The sequence below is a fragment of the Ambystoma mexicanum genome, chromosome 8 (genome assembly GCF_040938575.1).
Source record: "Ambystoma mexicanum isolate Mex_15411 chromosome 8, UKY_AmexF1_1, whole genome shotgun sequence".
NCBI lineage: Eukaryota > Metazoa > Chordata > Amphibia > Caudata > Ambystomatidae > Ambystoma > Ambystoma mexicanum.
Window position 1 is genome coordinate 668,139,477 of NC_090929.1, and position 18,970 is coordinate 668,158,446.

The 18,970-nt window shown below is 46.0% G+C and overlaps 1 protein-coding gene across 2 annotated transcripts in view; it reads left to right on the forward strand.

Annotated features, from left to right (window-relative positions):
• CASP9 (caspase 9) overlaps positions 1 to 18,970 on the forward strand; it is a 653,184-nt gene that overhangs the window by 245,304 nt on the left and 388,910 nt on the right. For both annotated transcript variants that reach the window (XM_069610458.1, XM_069610459.1), the window contains one exon: positions 15,262 to 15,308. In XM_069610458.1, coding sequence (XP_069466559.1) covers positions 15,262 to 15,308 — 47 coding nt within the window. The remainder of the gene's footprint in view (positions 1 to 15,261; positions 15,309 to 18,970) is intronic.

Sequence of the window (18,970 nt, forward strand, 5' to 3'; positions counted from 1 at the left end):
TGTAGGTTACGCAGGTCACAAGCTGGGGTTACCAATAACTAAGCAGACCATTTCCAGATGGATCATTCTAGCCATTCTGGAATGTTACAAACTGGCAGGGAAAGAGCCCCCTCAAAACCTTAGGGCTCATTCGACCAGAGGTATTGCAGCTTCATCGGCCCTCAAAAGAGGCGTGCCGGTTAAAGACATATGTGCGGCTGCTACATGGTCGTCTGTCCATACCTTTACACGTTTTTACAATTTGGATTCCTCCTCCAGTCAAGAGACTAGGTTTGGAAGGGCTGTACTGCATTCTATTCATCAATAGAAGACAGCGTGAAGTCAGTACTCCCTCCTCCGATAATAGAATACTGCTATGGGAGCCTATCTAAGATGAGGAATACGTCGGAGGACACAATCCCTTCGAAGAACAAGTTACTTCTTACCTTGTAACGTTCTTTCGACGGGATGTTCCTCCGACGTATTCCTCATCGACCCACCCATCCATCCCCGCAGTTCTACTTCCCTTGTTGTTGCAGTTTACGCTCCTTCAGGGTGATTAGTTAGTCCAGAAAGTATTATTGTGGGCTACAAAACGGAACTGAGCAACAGACGCTGCGCGCGGCCTTTATAGGCAGGATGACGTCGACGTCGATACGGCGGCTGTCGAGGGACATCGACTCGGAGGACGTCGACGCGCAGCGCCCTCTAGAGAAAAATTTTCCGAGGCCAGCAGAGCTGGAAGGAGATATCTAAGATGAGGAATACGTCGGAGGAACATCCCGTCGAAAGAAAGTTACAAGGTAAGAAGTAACTTGTTCTTCTTCTCTACAATGGAACAAAAATGAAATAAAAGACAATCAGAAGAAACAGAAAGATTTCAGTTAAAGGACACAAGGAAACAGCAAGAAACAACTCAAAAAAACTGTAACCCAAAGAATCGGGCAAAGGTTACAACCGAATCAACTAGAAATAAAAGTGTGGAAGGAAAAGAACCAGCGACAGCAGACTCCAAACCTAAAATTAGGATTGAAAACATAATGAGTGTCAATGATGACATAAACCTAAACAGGAAAAATGTGATGCAATTATTTTACTGCGTGTCATCACTAAAGCACATCTCGTTGGACGACATTGCAGTGGTTGAATACATGAACGAAAACCGAGTGGATGAAGTAATCATACACTTGTTCTCCTCAAAGGTAAAATCTAAAATCCTAAATGAAAGAAACAAAATAAGAAAACTGGGCTACGACATATATGATCACAACAGAAAGGTGGCGGAAAAAAGAAAACCACCAGCTAAGACTAGTGAGAAACTGAAGGATAAAGAAAAATTGGAAGAAAAAGAAAAGCTCAGTGAAAAGAGCATGAGAAGTGAGAAACTGAGTCACTTTTGAAAACACTATGAAAGAAAGGGAACTCGAGCAACAAAGAAACCCCAGCAAAAATGTGCAAAATGCGAACAATGACTGGGTATTGCTGGCAAACTCACTAACTACACAAAGGAAACATTAGCAAAGAGAATACAAAGAAGGAGACGCAGCAATACGAGAGACGCTCATTTCATGGAATAGTAGAGGTTTCCATCACCTCTTGAACAACCCAAACAAAGATCTGAAGGACGTGTCACTCATTTGTCTGCAAGAGACTTGGATCAGGGAATTGCCCTTTTGTGAAAACTGAGGTCTATATTAATCCTGCCCAAAAAGGCAAAAATCGTAGACCTTACGGAGGATTACTGATCCTGATCGAGCAAGGAAAGAGAAACTTAGCACTAAAGAATGGTAACCCCCAATAGATTCCTACAATGGGTGCTATTAGAGACTAAAGGTTATGATTTTGAAACTGGTTATAAAACTTTGTTGCTTAAAATTTATTGGAATCCACAGAGAATAAAGACCAACGTGCTGCTGGATAGAATTACAAAAATAATTGAGAAAGAAAGATCTAAGGCTGTAGACTTAGCCGTGATTCTATGTGGTGACCTAAACATTAAATGCTTATATGCTCAGGGAAGTGTAATTACTGAAGATCTGAAATCCGAATACTCGAATGCCGGAAAATGGGTCCAGATGGCCAACGAGAATAACTTAATGCTGAACAGACAAGTGAAAGGGGACATTCCTGGGAACTCTACATGGACAAATGTAGTGGCCAGATCAACTTTAGATTATATCTGGATTTCGAAAGGTGACTTACATAAAATTGACTGCTTTGAAGTAATAACACAAGAGGTGAGTGACCATAACATCTTACGACTTACTTGGACAGAGGAATACAAAATTGACGGAAGAACAAAAGCAGACTCACTGAAATTAAATCCGGGAGGAAACCGTTTACGATTAAGAAAGAAAGATGTTATTGATTTAACAGGAAAGTTCAAAGTCCACTCGTCATCAGATAATCCTGAAGTAGCTTTTGATACCCTTCTAAAAATGTACGAAACGAAAAGATCTGGGTCCCATATGTCCCAAATGGTACCAAAACACCAAATAGTATGGAATTGACAGCAAAAAGGAAATGGCTAAAACGAGAGATTCGACAAATAAAGAAAACATCTAGAAAACATCTAGTAAAGAATACCAACTGTTGCAAATTAAAAACAAGAAGCAACACTACAAGTTTTGGCTAAGAGACTTTAGATTTCAAGAAGAGATCAAGAGCAGGGGGAAATGATGCTACACACTATGGCAAAGGTAACTTCGAGGAAGATGTGGGACAACCAAACAAGTGGAATAACTGAATCCCAATGGATGAAACATTAAGCAGAAGTTTTTGGTAGTACCGAGGTATCTACCAGAGTTACGCCGATAGAGAATGATATTCCTTGGAACATCTTGAAGAATAAAGAACTAATTGAACTAATGATAAAGAAACTGAAAGACTCAACGGCAGCCGGTCCAGGTGGATTAAACAACTTACATCTTTAAAAAAAATCCTGCTAAATGGGCCAATCTGATAAGCCTCATATTTAGGAATGTTGAGGGAAAAAACAAATTCCAGAATCATGGACAAAAAGCATTACTGTCCAGATTTTTAAAAAAGGCAGGAGAGATGATCCTGGCAATTACCGGCCAATATCCCTGCTAGATACCATTGGTAAGATCCTGGCCGCAGACCTACAAAGAAGACTTTCAGAGGGGATAGACTGAAAAAAAATCATAGACCCACGCCAGACAAGATTTACAAAAGGTACCAGTACTGACTTGAATCTATTCATCATATCACTGTTAAAACTTACTACCATGGAGCCACCAGGGGGCGCCGAGATGTGCTGAAGGGTCTTGGCTGATCTCCTCCCTGGGGCGCTGATTTTGTGAGTCTGGGCCCCCCCCAGACCTGCGGGAGTCAAGGTTGGACCCCCCCCCCCAGGTGGCGGCGGAGCGTGTTCCCGGTGCTTGTGGGTGCCGGGAGACTAGAGACAGGCCGTGGTGCGGCAGTGAGCGGGAGCCGAGGGCGAGACAACCCGGCTGTGGAAACCACGCGAACATTGGCTGCCTGACGGTGGGGGAGGGGCAAGAGTTTGGGCCAGAGGCTCGACCCCTCCAGGAAGAACTGTGTGAGGGGTACCTGTGTCTGGATTGCAGGACTCAGGCAGTGTAGGCGTCGGGTCCTGCCAGACACCCAAGCGTGATCCGCCGGTCAATCCCGAAGTGCGGACCTGTGAGGCCTGCCAGGACTAGTGCTGGGAACGCCCGTGCCAGTTTACCGCTCCAGCAAGAGGCGCGGCAAATAAGGTACGTGCAGTCTGCCACGGCGGTGCCTCCTGAATTTTGGAGGGGCGGTGGGGTGCGGGTTTGCGGGAGTCTGCCCAATGGTCTTTTCTGCCTTGGATACCGGGAGAACCGCGATGGGAAGAGGAGGTCCAGGCGGGCGACGTGCGTTGGTGCCCTGTGGAGACATCGTCAAAGTTGAAGATTGCGATGCATGACCAAGGCGTTTTGAGAACGGTTACATGAGATAGCTGCTCCCTGAGATTCTCCTGGTGGTGTTCTCGATAGCACTGTGAGATACCAGTGTTTTTCAACTGAATGGATTCTGCACGGAGCATTGCCGGGATGTCAGTGTTTGCAGTGAGATGTGCATCTGGGCAGTGACTCTGGCCTTTGAAACAGTGGCATAATAAGGCAGGATCAGGCAACTTCCACAGCTTGGGGAATTGCATAAATATCGAACTCAGATTTCCCGGCAGTCCCACTGTGAGCGTTAGTAGTTGGAATATAGAGGGACACTTAAGTGGATGTTGTTTGTCCTGTTAACAACTCGTATTCACAAGAAGACCCCAGATACCCATGTTTCTCTTAGGAGTTGCATGTAGGGGCTGTCAGAGTCTCTAATAACGGCGGCAGTGGTAATGCTGGGGACATCAGTTTACCCGCAGTGAGTGTCCTGGGGCCTGCTTGTTGGGCCTGCTGCTTTCCACTCCGCAGCGTGCATCCCGATGAAGGCCTGTGACTGTGTGAGAGTGGGATTGGCGAGGGCTGGGCCTGCTGGTTGGTCGTCCCTGGCCTTGGTGGAGTGTGTGGCTTCTCTTGGGCCCCTCAGAGTGTTACATGCGTGGGATTTGTCTGGGCTCCATCTACTGGACTTCGGGGGGTTGGCCGCATACAAGTCTCCCTCGATATAGAATTGTAGTGTGAAGAGCCGGGCATTGGGCGGCCTGCTTTGAGGTGTTGCTCTCCAGTTGGGAGGCACAGCAGTGTTTCTGGTGTTTTTTGATGGACTGGGCCCAGTCTTTACAGAAGTTCTGGCGCACCCCTTGAGCAGATGCCATGAGGGGCCAGTATGCAGTCAGCCAGTCAGCTAGAGGCAGCGGAGGCTCAGTCAATGAGTCGAAATATGGCTGCCCTGCTGGAGGAGATCCGCGGTTTCAGGGCAGATATTGGCAGACGGCTAGACTCCCTCGATAAGAAGGTGGATGCCGTTGAAGACCGGGTCCAGCTCCTGGAGGCCAATCAAACCTCAGCTGATCTCTTTGAAACACAGTTTGATATGCGCCTGGCAGAGTTGGAGAGGTGGGAGGAGAAGGTCGCTCTTACGCTGGATGACCATGAAAATAGGGAACGGCGCTCCAACCTCAGGTTTCTGGGCATCCCGGAACGGGAGGGGGCGACCCAGACAGACATTGCGTGAGGGATCAAGACAATCATAAGTAAGCTGTTTGATGGAGAGAACACCAGCGAACCTACGATTGCAGAGCCCATAGAGCGGGAGGATGCGCAGGAGTGCTGAGATCTGTCCTAGTTAAATTTCATTACTATGCTGAGAAAACAAAGATTCTGGAGCTAGCGCGTAGAAAGGTTGGGAGGGTGCTAAAATAACGTCTACCAGGACCTTTCGGCGCTCACCCTCTCGCGCCGGAGATTGTGTGGGTCCCTGACGAGGTGGTTGCAGACAAAGGGAGTGCGATACAGGTGGGGGGCACCCGTTCTCACTCTCGTTTGAAATGGATGGCTATAAACACTCCCTTTCCATGGAGTCTGAGATTCAGAAAGTGACTAGCGAACTGCTGGGGGACATGTCCTCAGGTCCTGCTAAGGACGTTGGGAATGAAGGAGGAGGTGGCCCTCATGAAGCCCTGGAATTTGTAGGGAGGCGACATATTCGGGGCCAAAGGAAGTATAGAAAATTGGCCCCTCCATCCCCGCTGCAGCCTGCAACCTGACCTCAAAGGGGGGAGGGGGACATGTGCTTATTAGCTGGTCGTTCTTGGCATTGAGGGGATATGGGGCTGATCCCACAGGGTCGGTGATGGCCTCCAATGATCAGCCTATAGAGAGTCACGGGGACCTGGAGTTGGGGGGGGGGGTTGACAGTGATGTTATCAGGCTTACTTCTGTTGTGGGGGGGCTCAGATGATTGGAGTTTTTTTTATGGGGTAATTCGCCCTGGTGGAGGCAATCTTTGGTGGCCTGGTTGTGCGGCGCTGCCATGTCGCAGCTCTTCCAGGCGCTCGGAGAGAGGTAGGATGGGGGCGAGGGGGAGGTTGCACAGTTGGAGTGGGACTTTGGGGCAGAGGGTTCCCCTCGTTGCTGGTGTGGTTTTTTTTAGGCAGCCAAGTTTCTTGGTTTCTAGTGGGGTCTCTAGGCTTCTCTGGGTTCATTTCTGCGTGCAGAGGCGGGGGATTGGACCAGGCACAATGGTCTCCTGAGTGGGGTTTGCAGATCTTTTTCTCCAATGGCTTCACTTTCTTTCTTTTCCTACAAGAAACCCATTGGGTTAAGGGGAAGGAACCAATCTTAAGATCTAGGGCCATCCAGCATGTGTTCAAGTCCTCTTACTCAGCGAAAAAGCGGGGGGTGGCCCTTTTGGCTTCTCGGAATGCTTTCTTTGCCCCCAGAGCTCACAAGGCTAATCCGGAAGGGCGTTATATTATGGTCAACTGGGAGGTGAGAGGCAGGATGCTCACGTTGGTACAAGTGTATGCCCCAAACAAGGCTCAGGATGTTTTTTGGGGGGGGGTGAGGGAGAGAATTAGAGGTTTCACTGAAGGCTCCCTAATAGTAGGAGGGGATTTCAAAATGGTTCTTTCTCCGGATAGGGATAGGAAGTCTCCTAATCCTTGCCCCGATCTAAAGGCCCAAATGAAGTTGGCGGGATTGTTCCGATGGGTGAAAGAGGAATTAGGCTTAGTCGATGCGCACTTCGCTGAATGCGACCGCAAACCACTTTTCACCTACCTTTCCAAAGTGCATTTGGCATTCTCTAGGATAGATTATGTTCTGGTAGATTCTTCGGTTCAGGACTGGATTTCTGAGTTCGGGGTAGAGACCATTCCGTGGTACGACCACGACTTGGTCAGAGTCAGCTTGGGGGCTCCCCCCCCTTGCTTCGGTCAGGTCCCGGTGGATTTGCAATGATTCCCTTTGCAAGATAGGGAGTTGAGGCAGTCTCTTCTAGTCGCTATCAAGGAATATTTTGCCCTCAACGATACGGGGGAGGTGGATGCTAGGGGAACGTGGGACGCGTTTAAGGCCACGATCAGGGGCTTGCTGATGGAAATGGGCATAAGGAGGAAGAGAGAGAGGGGTCGGGAAGAGTCAAAGCTTAGAAAACTGCAGCCATTCAGCCAGGGGAGAAGCTGAGGTCGCAGATGGGTCCGGGCAGGTGGGAGGAACTCCAGGGGCTCTGGGCGAAATTGTCGGCCCTGTTGGTGGGGCAAATGGAGAGAAAGATAGCCTTCCTAAAACAGCGGGGAAAAGGCAGATAAGATTTTGGCTTGGAGGCTGAGGGAGCTCCGGAATAGTAGAAGAGTGAGCTTTATATCCGGCCAGACAGGTGAATTTATTTTGCAGGATGACCTGATAGCAGAGCAGTTTAAGCAATTTTATGAAGCCCTGTACGCGTCAGAGTATTCAGGAGGTGAGACCAATGTGGGTAATTTTTTAGATTCGCTTCCCATTCCTCGACTTTCCCCAGAGAACTCTGACTCACTGGAGCTCCCTGTCTCGCCCCAGGAAGTAATTGACACCATTTCATTGTTGAGAAGTGGCACTGCACTGGGGGATGATGGGTTCTCGGTCACCTTCTATAAAACTTTCCGGTCCATGTTAGCTCCCTTCCTGGCTAAGGTGTTTAACTCTGCTCTGGATACAGGTCCTCCCCTCCCTCCATGATGTCGGCACTTATAGTGGTCCTACCGAAAGAAGGGAAAGACCCTTCACTTTGCCAGTCCTGTATGCCCATCTCCCTTCTCAACACAGACGTGAAAAGTTTAGCTAAACTTCTGGCTAATAGGCTGTCCAAATTCCTTCCCTCGCTGGTTCATGGAGATCAGGTCGGTTTCATTCCCGGTCGCCAGGGGTCAGACAATGTGAGGAAAACACTGGACCTTATGCATGAAGTGTCGAGGCGGGATATAGAGGCCTATCTCTTGTCTTTGGACTCAGAAAAGGCATTTGACCGTGTCGAATGGCCATATATGGGAAAGGTGCTTAGGAAGATGGGTCTGGGGGACACATTTTGTGGTTGGGGGTTCGGCCTTGTACAATGGTCACTCCGCGATGGTACTAGTTAACAGTTGTACGTCGGCAGGTTTTTCGCTCTCTAGAGGTACCCGGCAAGGGTGCCCTCTTTCCCCCCTCTTGTATGCTTTAGCAATGGAACACTTCGCCATTGCGGTCCGGGCCGACGGTGAGATCTCTGGGGTACTCAGTGGGGAATGTGAGTTCAAGTTATCCCTGTTCGCGGGCGATATCTTGGCGTATCTGACCAATCGCCATTTTTCCCTTCCCCGCTTATTGGATTTAATTCACCGTTTTGGCTCCTTTTCAGAGCTAAAGGTCAATGTTACCAAATCATGCTTAACGCCTATGGGTAAGTTGGACCGCAAAGTCAGAGATAGAGTAGAAGTGTTGGGTATGAGGTTCGAGCGGGAATCCTCCAGGTATCTGGCCACCAACATCCCCAGAGATCTGGAGAAGGTGTTTGAACTTAATTTCCTCCCTCTTCAGGCGAAGATCCGAAGTGATCTCACAAGATGGGCCCCTCTTACTCTCTCGTGGTTTGGAAGAATGCTCACGATTAAAATTAATGTTCTCCCTCGACTCCTCTATCTATTTTCATCCCTCCCCTGCATGATTCCCGACTCTTTTTTTGAATGTTTGCTGTCTCGTATTCTTCGCTTCGTTTGGAATGGCAAAAGGGCTAGAGTGAAATTCTCCACCTTGACTCTCCCTTAGTCTCTCGGAGGCTTTGGCCTCCCGGACTTTAGATTGTACTACAAGGCAGCATAGATGCGTGTGATATTGGAACATTTTGGGGACGATCTAAGGACCTATTCGTCATATGTGGAAGATGTCCAGGTTCACCCGAAAAAAGTCATGGACTTTCTATGGGCGCCCCCGAAGACCCTTCCTCCATCAGTTAGGGCACATCCAATCCTGGTTGCCCTTTGGGCAACCTGGAAGCCTTTTAAGTATAACAAGCGTCTCTCCTCCTGGCCTTCTCCCCTCTCTTCCCTATGGGCCCCCCCCCTTCAACCTCGGCGCTAGAGGGTTCCGGGAAACGCAGTCATGGTCTGATCAGGGGCTGGAGAGGGTTGCCCAACTATTTTGTCAGAGTGTCTTTATTGAGTATGACCAATTGCAGGACGTGCTGAAGGACAAACCCGTCTCTATTTTTGAGTATCTGCGACTTAGGGGGACTCTTACTCAGGCCAGTTGGGTGGCGGACCTAACGCGGCCACTGTTTCCTTTCGAGAGGATCATGGGGGAGGCCAAAACTAGGAAGGGATCCTTTCCAAGATTTAGAGCGTACTGGTCTCTACTAATCTCGATGGCAGATAGTTGTTTAAGCAGATCTGGGAGGAGAGATTGGGCTATGCCCTTGATGACCATACATGGGAGTTGGTCTTTAAATCGACCTTTTCGGGTAGGTTGTATACGGCTGCCATGGAACACAATTTTAAGGTCCTTCATTCTTGGCACCGCCCCCCCGCCACTCTATCTAGGATGTTTTCCAAGGTGTCGCCGTTGTGCCCTAGGTTATGTTCACACCGCAGCACTTGGTTTCATATATGGTGGGAATGTCTGATCATCTGCGTCTTCTGGGCGGCGCTGCTTAGTTGGATTAAGGATATCCTGGGTACAAGCCCCTCCCTTCACCCCTTAGAAGTCTTATTGGGCACTCCTAGTCCGGATTGTGAGTCCTTATCCTTCTCAAAAGTGTTGGGGGCAATGTTGAGGGCGGGGAGACTGGCCCTGGCCCAAAAGTGGAAGAGTTCCTCTGGTCCCTCCAAGGCAGAATTGCTTAATAAACTGCTTGTTATTTTCACTTATGAGAAACTGACAGCCATTGCCAATGATACTATGCCTTCTTTCCTGGAGGATTGGACTGTTGTCCTTCTCAGTACAGACTGTGAAGCCTTGAAGCTGTGATTTTTCTTTTTTTTCTTTCTTTTTTGGGTTTGCAATGTTTTTAGAGGGCTTGTGGGTGAGTCTGACGGCCTTCCTAGTGACTGCATCTCGCTACACCATCTAGGACCTCAAGGAAACTGTTGTTGTTCTGAAAAGTCATCATTTGTGTCTTGCTCTAACTTCACGCCTTGTGTATCTATGGTTTTGGGAAGCTTGGTTTGCCTGTGTTTGGGGAGGAAGGGAGGGTTGGTGTGGGGGGGCTTAAGAGGGAACAGGGGTATGTTTTGTCCTTCTGAAGTTTATTACTGTTTGCTAATACCAGGATTGTCTGGCGTATTGTTTGTTAGTAAAAAAAGCTTAATAAAAATAAAGTGAAAAAAAAACATACTACCATTAAAGCAAGAGAGAAAACATTTAAGGCATGCCTTTGATGGAGTTAACAGGCAAAAACTCTGGAATAAACTGGAAAAGTGGAATTGTCCCAACAATCTCTTGCAACCAATAAAAGCACTTTATCATCATACTTCAACTCAAATAAGGATCAACAACAAGTGCGCCCTATCCGCAAAGTTGGTAATAAACAAATGAGTGAAGCGAGGGTGCCCACTTGCGGCAACACTTTTTAAATAGTTCATCGCCGACGTACCGGGGGCTCTAAAGAATGTAAGACACTTCCCACAAAAAATCAACAACCAGGAAGTTGCAATGATTTGTTACGCAGACGATATCGTACTAATAGATCGAACTTAAATTGGGTTGCAGCGGTTACTACATAGTTGTTACACTCACCTGTGTCTCTGCAGGAGCGATGAAACACCTCCTTTGACCCCGAGTACACACTTCCCTTGTTCCAACCCGGAGGAGATGCCTGTCAAATAAAAGAAACACACTAAGCTCTGGGTTAACCTGATCCCCTAGAGCTCCCTCCCCTCTCCCTAGGAATGTGCTGTGATGTCCCAAAAGGCTCACCTTAGTTTTTAGTGGGGTGCCTACTCCATCCTGCCTTTCACAGGGGCGCGATTCTATTGGGAGGATCCATAGTCCTACTCACGTAGGTGTGATGGCCAATGTCTGTTTGCCACGTTCAGGTGCCACGCTGTTCAGACTTCACAGCGCGTACTGTAGTGTTCTAAGTGCCAGTTACTTCACTAGCAAGGAGTTTTCCAAACGGACTCAGGTAAGTGCGCCTCGAAAAGGACGTCGCGCTGGAATTACGAGAGAGTACAGGTTATGATACTGTTCGAATTGTCTTTCAGATGCCAAAGATATCTTGGGTAAGTATGTGCAGTGTGATGAACTCTGAAGGCCCGGTGAGTATGCGCAGCGTTGCTGATTTGCAGGTCCGGTGAGTATGCGCGGCGTTACTGGTTCATGCGCACCAAGTAATGTTCTTCCTTTCTTTTTCAGGAGTGGACTGATGAGCGCTCGCGCTATGAGCCGGGATTCAGCGCAGCGGGAAGAACCTTGGAGGTCCGTTGAGTATGCGTGGCGTTCTGGTTCATGCGCACCGAGTAATGTTCTTCCTTTCTTTTGCAGATGCCGATGCAGGTGTAACCTTGTGTCCGGATGAAGATTGCTGCTTGACGAATGCACGGAGGAAGATCCAAAGCAGGTAAGCAGAAGCCGAAGCACGCGGACAGATCAGGAGCACGGTGAGTGTGTTGCTGATGCAGCTTACAGACAGCAACACGAAGCACTGGAGGAACCTGGGGCATGGCTTATATAGCCAGCCACGCCCAAACAATAGCGAGCACATGAATTCCCATACACTTCCTGTTTGGCAACAGGAAATGGTAACAAAGAACAGGAAGTGATTAGAAATACCAGGAAGGAACCATGCAAAGCTAACTAGAGGAAGCTATCGGCTATGGGTGTTTGTGTGTCTATGCCAGGCCTGCCAAGCCTTCACCCAGCTTGCCCCGACTATATGCCTGGTACTCATGACAATAGTTTGCAGTTCTACATGACAGAAAATGAACTTGTTATCAATACATGCGAAATCAAAAATTCTAACAATAGGATAATCCAAGAAACCCAGTGAGAGAAGATTTAACTGGAAAATTGACAATTAAATCTTGGAAAAAGTTAGAGATTCGATACCTGGGAGCTAAAATAAACCAGTCATTGGCTGAGAAAGAATGGATAGACTAGCTATTCTCGAAGGTTAGAATGCTGCGTGCCCAAGGGTCAATTTTGAATGGAAGATTTGATCCCAGTACGTTCATTCTACATATAAAAGGTAGTTCCAATCCTGATGTTTGGTGGAGAAGCAGGCTTGAACATTTCGAACAGAGCTAGGCGCAGTCCTTATATTCAACAATAAAATGGAAATCACTTGCACTATTGAGAAAAATCTCGTCCGAGAAACCAACATTGGGATACCAGTTACTTGCACCTGACGAGGGTGGGAAAAGTGCGGATCTACTTAACCTCTGGAAAACAGAATGGAGAAATCAACTAACCATAGTAGAGGCTACAATGAAAGAGCTAATTGAACATCCAAATCGTGTGAAAGAAAAAGTGAAAACACACGATTGGATTCTCACAAGAGAAGAAAGATCACAGTATAAAAGCCAACAACATACAGCAAATGAGCACAGAAAGAGAGAGACAGTGCCAAAATATATGAGAAGATTCCCGGGCACGCACTTTAGAGAGAGACTGATGCAAAACAGACCAGGAGTTTTACCAACAAATTACTTCAAACATAAAATGGGCAAGCGTGGAACAAATGAAGGCTTGTGCTGATTCTGCAAAAACTCGGATTTTGCTGAAACACCACAACACTTGTTACTAAATGCAACACCCTACACACACAGAGGCAGAAATGTCTTGAAAGCTATATGAAATCTTATCAAGTGGAATCCATGAACGAATGGTGGGAATACTTTAGAGGTGGTTGCAATGAGCGCTTCACTTGTGCTGGAATAAACTTTACAGACTCACTTCTAAAGTCTCAACAACAGAACAAACTAATTCAAGGTAATGGGAGTGCCATAAATAGGGCTATGGAACCTAGAAAGCAAAGAGTGCCTAGGCTGTGTTGCTGTGATCAGGCTGGTCACTTGATCAACTTAACGTCTTCATATCAGTTTCAGTGTTGAATTTAGTTTTTTCCTTTTCTAACTCGAGGGATCAGATAGGAGATAGGAACGGACTTATGTAATATGTAATGAAGATTCGGTAAAGTTATATGTGATATGTTTTGTATGTTCAAGATTTAATTCACAATAAAAACATTCTCCTTCTGATCCTCTCTAATGTGCTGGGCCAAGTCTTCTGTGATGGTACCTTCTCCTCTGTTCCCTGCTGTTTACTGCCAGTGTCTCCCACATTGTTGCTTGTTGCTGCTGGCTCCTGGAAGAATATGAAGACACCAATACTCCACCTGATTTGCTTCTTGGATCATCCTGGGTCGCACCCACTATTGTTCCCATGCTGGGACCATTGCCTTCTTTGTTGCTGCCTCCTTTGCCTGTCGAACTGCCAGATCCTGCCTTGCTTGGATCCATCACCATTCAAGAGTCTTCCACACTGTTGCTTTTGTTTCTGGCTCGAGGGACTTTCACATGGGAAGGCTGTTTATTCTTATTTTCCACTATCAGGGTGTCATTGGCCCAGGGTTCAAGTCCCTGGAAGCCCTCTCCTGTAAACCGCACCTAGAAAAGAAGCTTTGTATTTACCGGCTGTGCCAGCTTCCAGGAAACCACGGGTGGTGGGTTATTCGTTATACTCCCCTTCAGTGCTCCTTATGATTTGCGGTCTCGATTATGCTGAACCAAGTCTTCCATTGGGTAAAATACAGTCTTTTTCTTCTGTGCTGCCTCTTCCTCTGGGGCTTCTGGTTCTCGAGCTGGCCTCTGGATCTCGACATTTAGGTCTCATCTGGTCTTCCCTGGGGCTCTTTGCTGACAAATACACACCTTTGGGGTCCCATACAAGTGGATGGCCTACTGACTTTGTCCCATTTGTTTCATTGGAACTTTCTGCTGACCACGGAGCTCTCCTAAATTGATTTTGGGTTTATTTATCTGGGATTCATAGAGTCCTAGACTAAGAACTAGATTTTTAGTATTTCCCATGGATTTTGAATGAGAGAGAGAGAGAGAGAGAGAGAGAGAGAGAGAGAGAGAGAGAGAGAGAGAGAGAGAGAGAGAGAGAGAGAGAGAGAGAGAGAGAGAGTGTATTGAGCTTTTTAAGAGGATCAGGAATATATTTTAACACGTTAATGTACTCTTGTGAGTGTACGCTATCTGCTTTTCAAATTCAGTTTCTGCATTTAACAGAAACCCGTGCATTTCATTGAGCTATTAAAACACTCTCCATGCTAACAACACCTCAACCGAAAAAATATATATATTTTATTATTTTTTCTTGGAGAAAACATACCTCTCAACCTATTGAGATAACAACGTGAGTGTTTTTGTCTTTGCCAGGTGAGAGCGCGACCATTAGAGACTAAGGTCCTGATTCACAGAAGCGTTTTATAATGGTGCAATCCCATAGGAAAACGCTTTGTAAATCAGGCCCTTTGGGGGGGGGGGGGGAGCGGGGGCCTAGAGTTTACTGCGAGTGTAAAGCGCAGGGCAGGTGTCACCCACGAAATGCGCTTGAGTTGAGTGTTATGATAGAAGCACAGGAGATGAAAAGTGATTTTTCTCTATTTCTGCATCTTTTTTCTGCTTTTGCTGCAGCACCTAGTGTTCATAGCAATTTCCATACCACTGAATGTACTCAAGTCATGTCAATTAGAATTGTTTTTAACCTGTTGTGTCATATTTGTACTTTGTGAGCATGTGATTTTACATTTGATTCTGTGCTTAAATGTTATATTGTTTTAGCTGTATTTAGCATGGATTATTATATATTTTGTACAAAAACATTTTTATAGCTTTTGAAATAATAAAGTTTGAATTAATCTATTTCTTAAAACGCTGTTGTGTATGCTCTCCCGCCACTCTTGTGTATTTTTCTCCTCCCCCTCCCCGTTTTCGCTCCACTTTACCTCTCTTTTCCCCCTACAGTTTCTCTCTCTCTCTCTCTCTCTCTCTCTCTCTCTCTCTCTCTCTGTCCTTTTTCTGGTTTTCCCTCCATTTTCTTCCTCTGATTCTGTGGATGTATTCTCTCTTCCAACTTATTCCTCCCTCTCCATCTTCTTTTCTCTCCACTCTTTGTGTGTGTGTGTGTTTGTCTTTCTCTAGCTCCCCACTTAGCTTTTTCTGTTTTTATTTTTTATGTATTCTTATTTGCTGGTAAAGCTTTTCTTTCCCATGTATTTCGCCCCTACACACGCACGTTAGGTTATCTGGCCAATATGATTTTTGATGTTTCCTGTTTCGCCGCTATCCTCAGATCTGTGTATGAAATATGCCTTTGTGCAGTTTATGCTGCACAAATGAACGTTTCTTTATTTTTGTTGCAGCCTCTGGAGATGTGTTTGAAGGGAATCCCAGAACGAACAGTGACAAGGTTTGGTTTTTATCATTTTTGTAAATGCCTATATATACTTTTATATTTGCATATTTGTGTCTTTAATATTCTGATTTCAAAACAAGATCAGATCTTCAAATGCAGAGATTTGTTCATTTTACTTTGATGTGGCCCGTGTTTTGAAAAATACATTATCCCTATTTCATTTATTGCACCAAACACCACGTCTAACAAAGATATCTGCCACTAGTTTCTCCTTCTATCCCTGGGCTCCAAAGACCACATCACACCTGCCCTCTGTGTCCTTCACTGGCCGATCAGGCGACGAGCCACCTTCAAGGCAATGTGAACCACCCCACCAACAGGGACGTCATTTCACCAAAATGCCTGGGCTAACGGAAGTGACATCACACAACCCGTGACCTCTGATGACATCACAGGAAGTGATGTCATTTGACCCCGACCTGAAGTTCCATCGCAGGAAGCAATGGAACACAACCTTTCGCCCCATGACAAAACAGGAAGTGACATCACATAGCTTTGTTTCTGAGTACACTACAAAAAATATGGTTACGTTATCACTGTAAAGTGATATACATTTCATACAAGAATGGATTACCATATGTATCGTTAATATCAGTGCGTATAGGCCCATATTGCCAAATCACTGTGTATGCAAGCAGACGTCCAAGGCCACACGATAATGATGTGTTATTATACAGCACTTACGCTTAAGCGCTTTATATAGAACAAATATACATACAATATCACCCAACCTGTCTTGGTACACATTTATCAACCTCAGCAGGATGAAAGACCGAGTTGACCTTGCTGGGAGTCGAACCTGCAACCTGCAGATCACACACACATTGCAGCAGCCAGTGCTCAACCCAGTGAGCTATATTAGCGGCTATAGCCTTCAGAAAACCAGTCACTCCAGAAACAAAGAGCCACATGCTGGTGGCCACAGTGCATGAACCTCAATGTAAAAAAAAAAAAAACTGTATTTTTTACAGGGGTAGCAAGAGAGACCACAGGGGTAGCAAGGGAGACCTCCGGGGTCACAGTTGGGACCCCTGGCTACCCGTAAATGACGTTCATGCCCACCAAGCTCTGCACAACACAGGACCAGAATATCTACAACACAAGCTCACAACCGACAAGCTCACCAGAAACCTGAGATCAGGCACAGCTCTCCTTGTCATCCCAGTCGCAAAATCGACCAGAATTGGGGGTTCCTCTTTCTCCATCCAAGCTCCCACCATCTGGGACTCGACTTCCTCTAGCATCCGCAACATAGAGGATCACCTTGCTTTCTGGAAGGTACTCGAGACCTGGCTCTTCCCTTCTGCCTCTTGACTGATCTAGTCCACCTCCTTGGTGGACTTTGAACCCCAGACAGGTAGGTGAGAGCACTGTTGAGTCACCTGGGGGGACTACAAAACAGTACCTAGCCCCCACGAAAGGATTCCATTCGGTCTGTTTGACATGATCTGCATACCATCATTGCAACTAGATATCAGCTGTCATTCTCTGGTACGTATAGCACCATATCTCATCTGGGGCACAGCCACCCACCCGCATACATCTGAAACAATTCACTACTCGACTTCATATTGCACGTCACCTCTGCCATTAGAAAGCAGCTGAGTCCCACGAAACAAATTCGATCCAGCTGCGCACATAATCAGTCTCCTTGACTCGCCTACTCCCCTGACAGTCTATCACAGCTCCCATCAACTAACCAGATCTCATTGGGTCACTAGCGGGGACTTGGACATCCCTCCCTATCCTCCTTCTGGCTAAAATGCACACGCATTCTTAAAATCCTCCTTTCAATTCTCATACCTCGAACTTTGGTCCTCCAAGGGCATTCACCCGACAGCACTTTGAGGCCATACTAATGGCATAGGCGCTATACAAATGCCATATAGCATAACATAAAACTGGCCTCTTCAGTAAAAATTGTGCTTTCACCGTTTAGCCACCAAACGTTAATGTTAACATTTCTGAAATACGTCCTTGTTTTTTAAATCCTTTTAGTACTACTACTTAGATTAGTAGAGGTGTCTGAACAACAGAAGTTGTTCCCGTGTTTGTCTGCTGAATCATGTCCAAGTCAGTCAAAAAGGTATATGCAAAAATACGTTGTACTTTAAATTCTGTGGAGCCCTCAATCACAATGGGTGAAGACTGGAACACCTATTGAATACAATTGGGGAACAGCTTTCATTGATAAAGTGCAAAAAAAGACCAATTCCCATATAAAGGGCACAATGTAGTTACCTGTGGTTATTTTCACATTGCCAACTGATTAACTCAATTTAGTGTGATATTGACTTGAAATCGTGCAATGCAGACATTTTTTCTAAGCATCCACAATATATCTACACCATAGAAAGTCATCATGAGATTGCTTTGCATAGTATTTCACATGGTCATGGTAGAAGTATGGCTACTAGTTCCTTTGGCAAGATGTTAGGCTCATGGCTTTTGATATGTAGAAACAGAATATATGGATATCAAAAGTACAATGCTAAAAAAAACTACACTATTTGGAAGAGTAACAACTATTGTTATTTTCTTAGTTATATTTGAAACACGCTTTAGATATTTATTTATATATTTATAAAGCGCTGAAAACCTGCAGGCATCAGAGCACTATAGCAAAACACAACTTACAACATAGAGTTACATAAAACGATACCCATCAAGAGAAAACAGTGAATACAACACAGTAGCAATTCCGAAAGGCTAGTCCACTATGATTTTCAAATTCGATGACCCCGCTGGCAAGTACTTGCAGTTACTAAGGAAGATTCTCAGGTTACTGACCCCACATCCAACCATAACGCATTCCCTTTTTTCCTGAGTGCACCACTCATAAATCTCCATCCTACATAAAATATTCAAATCTGAGAATCTAACCACCTCTGGCCCAGTTCTTTGACCGAGCCAGGCCAAAGCTTTGTTCCTTAGTGCATCTCTCGCTTCTTGCCCACATGGATTCTCAATGTTGGTAATGCTAAAATTCCTCTAATCCATGACAAAGTCTTGTAAAGTCTTGTTCCTAAGTACCGGCATTGATGATTTCCTTACTCAAAAGTTTTTAGGAATGGCTGAAAAAGTACGGTCTTTCGAAGGTCGAGCCGCATCAATAGGGCCTGACTTGGACTTCCTAACATCTGTCAATAGTAGAGGATTAAGGCCTCCCAACCTCTCATCTACTTCACAGGGATGGACAAAAAGCCCAGCCATAGAATTGGAGCCATTTGCAGGGCCCAAATCATTAGCTGCTAACTGTATGGGTTCCGGAGCCCGGCCCCTTTCCCCTCAGTGGAAAAGCTAGCTGGCCACGGATATTCAATTAACCTGGATGTTGTTGCGTCTTCAAAGGGATTAAAGGATTAGTTTGCCATAGTTTATCCACTTTAATCAAATGAGTTTCCTACGCCATTATCCAAGGAGTCCATCCAAGTGCAGAAATCTGCAAAACTATTGCACCAGTTCAGTTCTTTGATTATGTTGGCCTTTACCAACACCCATTGTTCAGGGGTGGTCTATTTCAGGGAGTTATTATCCGGGTTGGGCGATATTAGAGCTGCAGGGAGGGCTTGGGGCTCAGTCGGGATTAATCTCAAACCCCTCCATATCCGAGATCTAGGTTATCGACCGAGATTAGGCACATAAATATCCCCTGT